The sequence below is a fragment of the Convolutriloba macropyga genome, chromosome 10 (genome assembly GCF_964194025.1).
Source record: "Convolutriloba macropyga chromosome 10, txConMacr16.3, whole genome shotgun sequence".
In the NCBI taxonomy this organism is placed as follows: domain Eukaryota; kingdom Metazoa; phylum Xenacoelomorpha; order Acoela; family Convolutidae; genus Convolutriloba; species Convolutriloba macropyga.
In genome coordinates this window covers 30058808-30072689 of record NC_134477.1, presented here as the reverse complement: position 1 = coordinate 30072689, position 13882 = coordinate 30058808, and the positions used below count along the sequence as shown (strand labels likewise).

General features: G+C 35.9%; 1 protein-coding gene across 4 annotated transcripts in view; it reads left to right on the top strand.

Moving 5' to 3' along the window:
- The window catches only part of LOC142347860 (putative E3 ubiquitin-protein ligase DTX2), a 346790-nt gene that overhangs the window by 314117 nt on the left and 18791 nt on the right, over positions 1–13882 (top strand). For all 4 annotated transcript variants that reach the window (XM_075399000.1, XM_075398999.1, XM_075398997.1 and 1 more), the window contains 3 exons: positions 8215–8292; positions 8657–8740; positions 9316–9486. In XM_075399000.1, the coding sequence (XP_075255115.1) occupies positions 8215–8292; positions 8657–8740; positions 9316–9486 (333 nt within the window). The remainder of the gene's footprint in view (positions 1–8214; positions 8293–8656; positions 8741–9315; positions 9487–13882) is intronic.

Here is a 13882-nt window from a genome sequence, read left to right as displayed (position 1 = left end):
AAGGAGCCGGTGCTATTCAAAAGCTAGAATCAACCGTATCAGCATCGAAAAACGAAACCAAAATATGAACGGGATAAGCCCATAAAGTCCAATAATATATTCTCGCTACTCGAACTTTGTTTATTCGCTACTCGAACTTCGCAACTCATAAGTTTTAGAACTAGATTTTGCTGTTAATAGAAATTAAAAATTGATCACCAATTTTGAAAGCTGATCAAACAAGGAGTCACTTTCGTACTTTTTACGCTTCCCTCATTTTTTCAAGATTTCACTTTCGATATGACACTGAATTTGGAATTTAATCAGTTTTGTGGTCATTTTTTGCGGGAATCAAGCTGATAAAATAGTTTAAAAAAATGAGCAATCAATGGAATAAATTTCTTGGAAGCCTGAAGGGAAGAAGTTATTGAAAATCCAATTTTTCCCGAGAGCAAAAGATTTCACTTTTCACAGATAATCAAAGAGGATAGTTATTAATGGGAAACATTCACAAAAATTAACAACTTCGAAAACAGGAATTTTGTTAAGGTCAATAATTGTTTCAATGTAAAGTACGCTGATTTTTTTTAAAAATAACATAAGGGTAACATTGAGAGCGACACAAAAGAGCCTTTTAACATCTGCTATCCCTTTGCTTCTAGAATAATATCAAAGGATTATTGGAGTTTATTAAAAAACATTTTTTGAAGAGAAACGTCAAAAATTCCGAATGAAGAGTTCTCGAAAAATTACGAATGAAGAGAAATTACGAAGACCTGTTGATGAAAAAGTATTCTTTCAAAATATGCCGAATTTTAATGTAACTATAGAATTCATGCAATTGTATTCTCTCTTTAGTTTTGAACAGCAATATTGTGGTCTAAATAAGTATGCAGGCTTGTAGCTCTAATTGCCTCAGGCTTCTCAGAACTACACTCTGAGCTTATACTTAGTTGCCATCTGTAATGCTTATTGGTGTTGTTACTAGCCTAACCCTTGTATCCTCTTATTAATCAACAGGAATATGTCCAGCTACAAAATGACATCAAAATAGCTTGCTCTTTAAACTTTCGTACAATAATCCATTTTCTTTTTCTGTTCTCTTAATGATAATGAGGGAAATGGGCTTTAATGGCAGATTTTTCAAAATGTCCGCCGGTCATATTTTGTATTGTAACACATGATATGTATAGGTCTCGTTCAGACAAGAGGTGTTAAGGCATTTCTAAATCCTCTTCATATACAGTTTTTTTTTGTATTAATTGGTCTGATGATTAAACGGTATGCAGCTATTTAAATGATATTTCGTGGCTTTATTTCAATGTATTCTTTACTCTTACTGGAAATCAATTGAATATAAGGCAAATTGCTATTTTTTAGTTTTCTTCAAATTATACATTTTGTCTATGCATCTTAATACCTGTTTTTGTTGTGCAAAAGTTGTGAGAAATTTTTTGTCATGGTTTCAAATCGTTTTATCCCCCCAGTGTTTGAAGTTCTCATAAGCAACTACCGAAGCAAGTGGGCAAATTCTTGTTCGGAAGTTTGCTTTCAATATATTTTAATTCGTTGTTTTGAATATCAAGAAATCAATTACTCAATTTTAATAACTGAACGGAGCCTGTTTTGAGCTACTCTTAGTTTCTTTGTCCATTGGTTCCAATGCCAAGCCTGAAAGCGTTTAGGTTTAGTTTCTAGAAACAGTGATTCGCGGAGAGCGAGAAAAGAAGGCGTGCATAAATTTTTGACAAGAGAATGAGAATAATTGTGAAAAATTCGGTTGCTGAGTTTTTGATCATTTTTTTTTACCGAGATGGCTCCATAGGCTAAAGTATAGCTTTCTAAGTTGCGTTATTGTAATTTTTGGTAGCTAATTGGCGTCTTGAGATAATTTTTGACTGTTAGAATTGTTTTGTGAGTTTAACGATTTTCTCATTAGTTTTTTTGCCAATATATTAAATTTACTGTACCCAAGAGGGATTAGGTGGCCTGCAAATATTTTTCGTTAGTTTTTGGTACAACTTTAGCTTAGTTAAAAATTGAATAAATTCATTTGACTTCTCAAATGTTTCTGATTTCTTCACTTCGTTTTAAACAGTTTTTAGCTTTGTTTGACATCTTTTTACTCAAACATACCGCTCCAGATAACGCCGTTGTTGTCATTTAATATGACTGAATGTAATGCTACTGAATGTGAAGGTAGATGGCCAATTTGTTGCAAAATTTTCTGGTTTGCTGTCTTATCTAGATTTCATCATTTTTGTGTTCTATTTTTCATTAATAGCTGTAATGGAGTTCTAGTTCTGAAATTGACCTTTTTTATTGCGTTGATGGTGATGCCACGCATTTAACCGGTGATGCCACGCTTATTGCAAATCAGCTTTTTTGCAATTTGCGACTGAATTGCGTTCGTGATGTCAGTTTCACGGACAACGGGAACTTTTTATTGGGGCGAGTTTTTGTTCACGCCTTCGTAACTTATTAGGTCACTCATGCCCCACTCATAATTTGCTCTTTTATCTTTAATGAATGAAGATAAAAGATCACTCTGAACCCTAATTGAGGGCAGCTTCAGAGTGATCAAAGATCACTCTGAACCCTAATTGAGGGCAGCTTTGCAATTCATAAATTTAAATCAAATAATTAAAGCTTTGAGAAAACCAGATTAAATATTCGAATAAACCTTCGCAATTGTTCGAAAAAAGTTTTCTCGCGTTTTTGTTAAATTTTTTTCATTGTGTTTTTGAGAGTACAGATTAACAAGGCTACCAGCTGTATTTGTAACGTTCAAGATGTCTGCTGACCTAAATTTTTCTGTATGCTATTGGGAATTTTTTTCTGTTGGGAGTTGTGGACAAATTTTCATGAGACTTTTGTTTTCCATTGATTATTTCTTTTAGAAACAATGTATTTAATATTTCCTTCAAATTGTTCTCAATATCGTTTCTATGTATTTCGAATCTATATATCTACATCATATATGGAAGGAAACCGTATCTACTTCAGTAGTTAAATGTTGAATGACGAAAATCGGAACTTTTTGCTTTCTGTAAACGGTCCGTAACCGTTTAGCCCCCCAATCCTTCCCCTTGTTATTTAGTTCAAATTTATTGAGTTCATGTTCATAATCGCTGTAAAAGTCATATCTCTAACTTTGATTTTTCATGACTTTCAATGTCAAAATTTTTCATTCATTATCATAAAAGAGTTCCATCATGCCACATTTAGCTTTGATCATAAATGCGGGTATAAATTCACACCTTTGTAAGCTATTATTTAACCATCATACAAGATTATAGTAGATTTTACAGCAGAATAAACTCTTGAAAATCAGTCGTTGTCTCTGAAAGCGGATCAGACTAAAGAAAAGATAACAAATTCTGGCGCTCCTGGGTGGGCTTGAACCACCAACCTTTCGGTTAACAGCCGAATAATTTCCTGACGAGAAGACGCCACTTCTGCCTAAAACCTCTGGCAAACAGCAGAACTCGGTTTTCAATTAAAAACTTCAAGGAGTCACAGACCCTGTTGGACAATTATTGGTCTCGTCTTCTCAAAGAGTTTGTACCGGAACTTAACAGACGGACAAAATGGCAGCAAGCCAACGCTGAGCTCAAGGAAAACGATGTTGTTTAGCGCTACAAAGATTTTACACCCCGAGGAATTTGGCCCATTGGTCGGATCGTGAAAGCATATGTGAGTAGAGATGGAGTGACAAGAAGCTTCGACATCAAGACCAGTACTGGCATGGTGCAACGTCCCGCAGTGAGATTGGGTAATGTGTTTGAATACTCCTTCAATCATGTCAAACTGATGCATAAAACTCACTCAAGCGGAAACTTTTGAAGCAGTAAATTTGAATTTCTGATGTCTAGTTCACAACGTCGATGGAACTCACAAGTTGCAACCCTTCACAGACGCTTCACTTTCAGTAGTATCAGCAGTGGTGTGTACCTAAGGACAATCTCCGCTGACGGCACAATAGCTACCCACTACGTCATCAGCAAATCCAAGGTGGCACCAATCAAACAGATGAGCATTCCCAAATTGGAGCTCAAAGCAGCTAAATTGGGAGCAGAACTAGCGGGCTTCTGTGAGACCGAAATGACAATAGATGTGAAGATTAAAAAATTTTGGACCGACAGCAGAGCAGTCTCAGCTGGATCAAATCAAAGGATCGACAGAAGATGTACATGCGCAAACAGGCTCAACAAAATTGCTGAGAACTCGAACAAAAACGATTGGCGACACGTACCAGGAAAACTGGACCCGGTTGATCATGGTACCAGAGGTCTAGCTCCATCCGATCATCAAAAATTGTCGATAACAGCACCTTCTTTCTTGATTAAACCTGAGAGCGAGTGGACATTCTCCGGTGACAAAACAGCTCAAACATACGCCACTCAAGTTGATGACAAGACCAGTGAAAAACCGTTGGTAGATCCAATCAGATTTGCAAATTGGCCTAGACTACTTGGCACAATTAGGACAGTGTTTCGAGCAATACGCATACAAGAGGTTGATCGAACGCGACGTGTCTTGCGAGTTGGACAACTTCGCGGCAGACGAAAACAAGGCTCGAAACTTTCTCCTGAGGATATCTCAGTCCACACACTTCAACGACACAGTTTCTCGACTTCAAAGTGGACTATCCCTAGACAAGAAGTACAAACTATTATCATATACACCCTTCCTGGATAGCGACGGACCCCTTAGGGTTGAGGGACGAATTCTGAAGTCTGGATTGCCTTTTCAGAGCAAATATCCGGTGATACTCCACAGCAAGTGCAGAGTTTCCAAACTGTATATTGAGAAATGACATCACGACTGCTGGCATCATTGAATTGAACATGTTCGTGCACATATCCAAGCAGCGTTCCTGATAGTTGGAATCAGCAGAGCTCTAAGAACTTTGGGGAAACACTGCTTTATCTGCAGGCGCTGGCGAGCAGACAATGTCAGACCGAAGATGGCTTCTCTACCAAGTTTTTGCTTTCCGGAGCACTCCAAACTCTACCCATTGTGAAAACTGGAATAGACATGTTTGATCATTTTCACCTTGAAAGATCCAGAACCCAGACAGAACTCAATTATGTCTGCATGCTTACATGCTTGGTCACACGAGCAGTACATTTAGAAGTTTGTGAGGACCTCTCCACTGACTGTCTCCTAATGGCTATTCGACGTTTTGTATCCAGACGAAGATACCCTGATGTCATTGTTTCGGACAACGAGAAAAACTTTGTTGGATCTAACCACTCAATGAAACTCAATTTTCAGGAAAACTACAAACCAGACAACAACTACGTACGTCTCCAGCTGGCGCAACACAACATTCAGTGGACGTTCAACCCACCTCTGGCACCGCACTTCGGAGGGGTTTGGGAACGACCTATCTCGTCGGCTAAACGAAGCCTACTTGTCCTCGGAAGCCGCCGACTAAACTTTTCAGTCTTCCATACAGTTGTAGCGGAGGCAGAAGGAATTCTTAGTTCACGCCCACTGACGCATGTTGGGAGTACTTTGATTGACGAGGAACCATTAACACCGAATCATTTCCTGATGGGAAGACGCCACTTCTGCCTACAACCTCTGGCAAACAGCAGAACTCGGTTGGTTTTAAACTCGGTTGGCACAGCAGAGTTCAAGGAGTCACAGACCCTGTTGGACCATTATTGGTCTCGTCTTCTCAAAGAGTTTACTAGTTGCGTTTACTAGTCCTTCAAAATGCGTTTACTAGTCCTTCAAGATCGTAGAGTGGTGAAACTACTGGAAAGGCTGTAAATCAAGGTTAAAAGATCATTTTTAGGAGTTTTTGAGCCAAAATGTTGTATTTTATTTTGCGTTTTTCGTCTTTTTTGGAAATTTTTTTGTTGGAGCATTCTGAAAATGAGGTTTGTAAACGTTGATAAAGGTAATTTGCATGACAGTATTTCTTTTTTGACCATTTTGTGAGCTATTTGTTTTGGTACTCCGAACATAAACATGCAAATTTATACTAATTTTTACAATTTTTTTTCATGTTTTTTTTGGGAAATTTTGTCATTTTTTGAGTTTTTCAGCCCTAGGTGCTAAGGAACCTCCTATAAGGTTGAATAATAGGTTACTGCGTAGTTTCTAGTGGTAATGGAGTAGTTGTCAATATTTTAACATCACAATTTTGCTGTTTTTTGATAAAACTTGCAATTTTCAAAAAAATTTTCACATCTATTGTCATTTTAGTTTTTTTTTTAAGTTTTTTTAGCCCAGGGAACCTGCTCTAGGGTTTGATAATATAGTACTGCATGATTTCTAGAGGTAATTTAATGGTTTTAATCATTTTAATGTCACGAACTTTCATAACCTTCAGTTCTTGAATTTTTTTTCGAAAATTGTAATTTTTTAGCCCAGGGAACCCAGAATTTATTTAGCCCAGGGAACCTCCTCTAGGGTTTGATAGTAAGTTACTGCATGGTTCATAAGGTCAATTGAATAGGTTTTACAACATTTTATTATAACCTATTTTTTGTATTTTTTCTGACAAAGTTAGAAATTTTCAAATGCTCCTAAAATTATCATGTTCCTTGGTTCTTTATCGTGACTTAAGCAATCTCTGTAGGCCTGTGAGTGTTTTCCTTGACTTTAAAACTTGGTCAGTGGATTTTTTCCCAAGACAAGGAAAGGTTCTAAAGATGTTAATATCACCAATTTTGGCAATATTTGAATAAAGTTTGAATTTTTCAAAATTTTTGGAAGTTTTTCCCATTTTCACAGTTTATTGAACTTTAATGGCGAACTAATTTTTAACGGGTCTTGCTGAGGGGTTACTGGACAGATTCGGGAAGCAATAACAGAAATTGTTTTGAACATAATGGTTCTGTAAAATTTAGAACCTTTGAAAAATTTGGTAATTTTCTGTTTTTATTGTTTTTCTATCTTTAATTATCTTCATAGTGGCGGCAATGAACGCGTTTCAAAAGTTGTGCGTGGGATAGTGAGTATTTTTATGTGGTAATTTTTTTTCTGAGTAAATTCTGACCTGAAATTTGAAAGCTTCAAGAGATAGCAATGATTATATTTTTGTTATAGCAATGATTATATTTGTTTATTTTGTTTGGTGGTTATAGTTTCTCAAGTCTTGGGACTGTTTGCATTTGGGTGACAATGTTATTTTATACGCTGGTCAGATGTATTAGTTCTAATTTTCTCTTTCTTTATTTCAGTTCTTTGGATTGTATTTCAGGACTTGTCCTGCTATGTTTTTTTTACTTCGAATACGTTTGTTTCCCTTTGCCTCATTTTGCCGTTTTTTGGCATTTTGCCTGAAGTCGATTTCACTTCTCTAGACTAGTTTCATTCTTTGCTCATTGAGCTCAAAACGCTTTTGAGCAGAAGTTGCTTAGCAAAGCAATCTACAATGAGCAGAGTCAGATCAAAAAACGAAAGCAAAATTAGAAATGGGATAAACAAAACTAAGTTTTGGATGCCCCCTATAACGAATTACGAAAAAACATAGCAGGACAAGTCCTGAACTTCATACCCGAGAATTGAACTTAATAATGACCGACCCCAACTAATATTTTAACAGAAACATCACAAAACACCTGACCCTACAAGTGCAAAATGAACACGAAGATGTAAAAACAATTAGAAAAATTCTTTTTGCAAGATGTAGTGTTTTAAGATTCCCTTAAAAAAGCAATAGTTTCTGAAAAATTGACTTTAGGGAAAGGATAGTGAGGATATATGCGCTAGTACCAATGCCAATAAACATGTAACTAAGACCTACAAAAACAAAGTTCAAGTACCATTCGATCCCTTTTTTCGTTTTACAAAAGTTCCGATTTTCACGTTTTACTGCTCACTCATTGCGACTTTTCTCATTCATTGTTCCACCTAAGCGATTTTAAATACTGCACTCCTTCAGTTACGCAATGTAGTGAATAAAGACATAGTCAAGTTGAAAAACAGAATAAGCTAAAGGGCTTGGTCATTAAGTCATTGGGCAGTAGGTTAGCAAAGTTCATTTGAATGATTGCTAGCTGGCTGGCATTAGTATTAAGCTTAATAGCATTCAGTTTAGAAGCTGATTTAAGTATATTTTTAGAATCTAATTGAATCTGCATGCCAAATTAGAACTTATCAAAATATTCTCTCAATTTCTATTTCTTCTTTTCTTTTTCAATGCCGATGTGTGCCACGGGGGTCAACGGCGAATATTTTCCGGCATTTTCCCCTCTATGTTAATTGTTTCAGGACAACTGCCCTATCTGTCTACTGGACTTCGACGATGTCTACGAGGATTTACCAGACGAAGACAAACGTGCTAACAAGGTACCGTTTTTATATATTTTCAATGATCTTGTGTCCCAGAGAATTGGTACTTAATCTTGCGTTCTGTTTTAAGAGACCTAAAATTTGGCACTGTAGTCTGGAGGATATATAATTTGACGTGGGTTCATATTGCATGATACGGTCAGAATATAGGTTTATGAAATCAGCAGAATATGTTCATATTAAGAAAAGACTTAAAATAGTGCTTGTTTATGCTGGGACAGTGATCCGACTGAACTAGCTACTACGTGCCAGACTTGGTTTTTGTGCAAAATTCTGCCTTCTACTTGTCACAATTTTTTTTGGAACACAAATTTATTTTCAGAGAAAGCAGATGAATGACACATTATTTTGCTGTGTTTAGGTGCCCACAACTGTAGCAGTCAGATTACCATGCAAACATCCTTTGCATTTGGACTGTACAAAGGAGATCTTCAAAAATAATAATGTAAGTTTTTAACTCAGTGGAATTTGGCGGACTATTTTAACGCTATTTTAATCATGTAAAAATTTGCAGAAAATTTGTGTTCGATATTTTTTTTCTTGTTTGGGCATCAAGGAAAAAATTTTTGGATAACGAAACAACTATCTCAGCCATTTGTTTGTAATATTGTTGAACAAATTCCCCACTAAAGCATCTGCTAATCCACACATATATAGAAACTTTTAATAGCATCGAATCACATTTCTTTAGAATAAGATTTCTTTCTTACCGCTATTGCAAACAAAACACAGTTTGTAGCAAATTATATTAGTCCTGTGGTCTTTTTAATGCAATTTTTCCCTTATTTTTCTGACCCTTTAATTTTTTGTCCTCAAAAACGGGATAAACAGGTTAAGCCCGGAGGGCATTAAGTGGCTGAGCACTCTCAGAGCCTTATGCCTTACTAGTCTCTAAGTATGCGATTCACCAAAATTGTATTGCGTTATAATGTTGATTTCAGTATAGTTTGGAATTCACGTTTTAGTTTTTGGCTTCATCTTTGTGAAAATTAAGTTTGAGACTTATTTTCGCGATTTCAGAAACAGTTTTTGACCTGCCCAATTTGCAAGAAGGTGTTTGGAGGTGTGATGACTGGAACACAACCAGAAGGCGGCACGATGTCATACAGTGTCATTCCACTGTCTTGTGCGGGTTACGAGAGTTGTTCGTCCTATCAGATAATTTACAATTTTCCACGAAATGGTCAACAGGTTAGAGGTGTTTGTTACGCCGTAAAATTGAAAACACGTCGTTGTGGCCAAATTTTCTTTCTTATCCTGGATTTTTTACTGTGTTCCTGTTTATATCCTCAAGATTAAAGATTTTTACCTTCGACGATATTGCAATAATCATGAGCTGCAGCATTGAGCATGAATGTTAGAAACTTCAATTAAATTAAAAATTTATGCTCCTCCGATGCGATAAGCCTCACTGGCGACATATAATTCGCCTGAACGCTTTTCCAATGATACCATTATTATTAACGCCGGAATTGTACATGTCAAGGAAGTTAACGGTAAAAATAGAAAACAATACGTAATATTAAACATTATAACTCATTTAATAAGAAAGCGCAACGAGAGAGAAGAATCTTTGATTGACGCGAATGAGCATATATGGGGGTGTGGGTTGTTGTTGTTTAAGTAAATTAACCAGCAACATAGCAGAAAGACCATATAGCAGAAATAAGAATTTAAAAATGAAAAAAAATTGAAGATTTGGAAAGTTTGCATTTTCTGCAATTTTCCTAGAGAATTCAGGCAGTGCTTCTGTAGTTTTTTTCTACTGCATGTGTCTTTCCAGCTCCAAACGAATGGTCGGCGACAATTCCAGAGTAAATTAAAGGTGCATAACTGTCTAGGGGAGCTGCTGGTTTAACAGATGCGCCAGAAAGGCTTAGCTTGAATGTAAAACATAATGAAGAATCGCATTTAGACATTAACCTCTATTGAAGCTATGTTTTGGATTCTTTGGATTGTATTCCAGGTCTTGCCCTGCTGCGTTTTTTTTAACTCGTTTAATCTTTTTTTACAAAGAATTTGAATTGTATTGGGGCGTTGTGTTTTTTACGACTCGAAGAGGAGTATTGGAGAAGTCCTTTTTTTTAAATCAATTTTATTGGAGTGATTTTTGAAGCGGGAAATGAAACGCGTGAAAAAATTTGGAGTGATTTTGGTGCTGAACAAAAGTGAAGAGCGGAGCGAAAAGAGAGTGGTTTTTGTTCATACCGCTGTTTTTGAGAGAGCGAGAAATTGATGTGTGAAAAATTTTCTCTAAGCGAGCGAATTTTTTTTGTTCACGTGCGGCATTTTAAAGCAGTTTTTTTTTCAATTTTTTTTCGTTAAGAGGTTTGGTTATGATTTTGTTTTTATTTTAAGCTGGTTCCGGTAGTGGTTTGAAGGTTTCTGGAAATTCATCTGAATTTTATGATAATTCGGAGGTTTTTAATGTATTTTGCTGATTTTCGGGCTAATTTTTGCGGTTTTTTTTACGATTATTTTGTTTTACTGGCTCAAATGGGTATTGAAGAAGCCCCTTCTACTTGAGAAATATTATGATAACAATTGGTTGCAGTTTTGTGGGCAAGAATCATTTTTTGTTGAGAAATATGACAAAAAAATGGCGAAAATTGGAACTTTTTTTTCTTAACTTTTTGCATTTTCTCGTTTTTTTCTGTTTTTAGGTAAATCTCTTTGCCTATTATGATTTGTCTATTGTTTTCCGAGCATCTGGATACCCTATGGGCTGAAGGGAATTTTTCTTTGGATTTATATGTTTTCTGAAATGTTAAAAAGTTTAGTAACTTTTTCCAGTTTTTCAGTAAAGTTGTTTTTAAGAGCTTTTTTTTCATAATTTAGCCTAAAGTATTTTTTTTCAAAATTCACACAGGTGGTTTTGGTAAGTACTAGTTGTTTTGATGAAGTTATTTTGGCAGAGATAGTTCGGGATCTCAATTTATAACGAAAATTGATCAGATTTTTTATGATATTTGAACAGATTTGATTTTATTGTTTTTTCTTTTTTGTTTCATGACTTTGTTTCAAGATAATCAAAAATTAGTAAAAACACGTTGTGTTTGATGAGTAGTTGGATGGCGTTTAAATAGATTTTCACTTCGAGTCGTTTCCGGAATTCTTCCGGCTATGTTTTACAATTCAAAGAATTCGAATTGTGTTGGGGCGCTGTCTTGTTTTTAAAGATCTGTTCACTCATTTTCATGATTTTTGAAGTCAAATTGGAGTAGTGATTTTGGTCACGCCGAAACAGGAAATGGAGCGAAAAAGCGAGTGGTTTTGCGGAGTGAAATTGTTTCGCTCTAATTTTAAAGTAGATTGAGAAAATGGTGTTTGAACAAAAATTCGATTTCTCTCTAGTGGTTTTTTGTTAGCATGCAGCAATTTCACTTCGATTTTTACTGTTTTTTTTTCGATTTTTTGGATCGGAATTTTTTCTAACTGGTTTTGCCAATCCATTCATAGTTCATTCCAGGCCTAGTTTTTTTTTCAACCAAATTTGCAATACTTGGTATTGTTTTTCTGTTCACATGCGGCATTTTGACATTGATTTTTTGTTTTTTTTAATTGCTCTCAATCGAAGTTTGTAGAAATTATATTAGTCCTGTCGGTCTTTTTTTAATGCGATTTTTCGCTTGACCGATTTTTCGTCTGACGCTTTTGACTTTTCGTCCTAAAAAACGGGAGAAACAAGTAGCGCTCAGCGGGTATTTAGTGCTCTTAAAATCTTTCAGCTCTGTTTGAGCTCAAACTGTTTTGGAGACTTACACTTATGGTGTGAAGAGCGGTTCTTAGAGGTTGAGGACCCCCCCCCCCCCCAACTGTTGACCCCCCTCCCACTATTGCCCACACCCCCCACCGCCGCAGTTGCCCCCCCCCCCCCACTGTTGCCCACCCCGCCCTCCCCATCAGACCCCAAAGGCCCATCAGACCCCCCACCCGTGGCTGACGAACAACCGATCGCTAAAAACGCGCAATTTTATACTAATTTGCACAATTTTTTTCAAGGTTTTTAAAAATGTTATTTTTTCAACCCTGGGTGTCAAGGAACCTCTATGGTTTTATTATAGGTTACTGCATAGTTTCTAGTGGTAGTGCAATGGTTTCAACATTTTAACATCACGAACATGCAAATTTTTTCAATTTTTTCCATTCATTATTCGTGTCTTTCCGGACGCAGGGGCGAGAAAACTTCCTTAAGGGTCTGGTAATAAGTCACTGAAAAAAATGTTATTTGCCATGTGATAGCTTTCAATTTTCTGACAAATTTTAGCAATTTTTTTAATAAAATTCAAGTTTTTTGAATTTTTTTGCCACTTTTTTTAGGTTTCTCCAGCCTCAAGAGCCACCGAACCTCCTCCAGGGTTTGATAATAGGTTTCTGCATAGTTTCTAGTGGTAATGGAATGGTTTTTCAACATTTTAACGATGCGAATTTTAGCAATTTTTTGAAACTTGCATTTTTCAATCAAAATTTTTTTATTGGCCATGGAACGGTTTTCATCTTTAGCAATTTTTTTTCAAGTTTTTAAATTATTTGTATTTTATTAAGTTTTTGTTGCCTGAGTAGCCAGGTAACCTCATCCAGGGTTTGATAGTATGTTATTAATGATTTGCTAGGGGGCCACTGAATGGTTCTCAACATCTTAATAGAACGATTTTTTTTTTGAAATTTTACATTTCTAAAAATTATTGACTATCGATCTTTGAGCTCATTAAATTTTAAAGACTTGAAAATGGGTTACTGGATAGCCTCTAGAGATACAGAATTGATTCTGAAGATATTAATTTCACGATTTTGACAACCTTTCACTGATATTTGCAATTGATCTCATTTTAAAAAAAAATTTGGTCATTTTCGAGTTAATCGATCTTCAAGGGCCAATTAGTTTTTTTCAGGTCTTGCAGATATAGTAATGGACCAATCTCAGAAACAAAAATTGGTTTCCAACATATTTTTGAAATAGGTATTTTTAAAGGGATCAAATTTTGACTCAGGGGGAAAGCCTCAAGTGTTCTAGCAATGAGTGTATTTTTGTTTACTTTGTTTGATCTTTTAGTTTCTGTATGATTTTGTTTGTGTTTTGGCTGGCCTTGTTCAATTCATCTGCTGGTCACGTAGAGTAATTCTAAGTTTTTGATTACATTCTTTGAATTGTTTTTCAGGACTTGTCCTGCTAAGTTTTTTTCGTTTAGCATAAGACCACTTTCACGTTTGACTTGCCTCTGTTTCAACTGAATGGAATTTTAGAATCATTCAACAAATTTTTGTGAATACCCTCAAGGCCAAAAAGAGAAGTCAATTAACCAGATCAGTTTACCAATAATGCTGGCATTAAGAGTTAATGTCCAGAAACTTAATGTAATATGTTAGCAACGTTCAATGGAGTTTGTTGATAATTGATATCGGTAATACGCTTAAGTCCTGGATTATTAATTGTCCTCGAAAGAAATTCAAAGCAATTATTGTAACCGCGTGTGTCGTTTTAGCCTCATTTTTGCGCTTTTGCCTGAGAACATTTTTTGACTTTTTCACGCTTGTTCTTCAATTTTGAGTGATTGCAATTGCTCGCTGCGAAGTACATTTTTTTGTT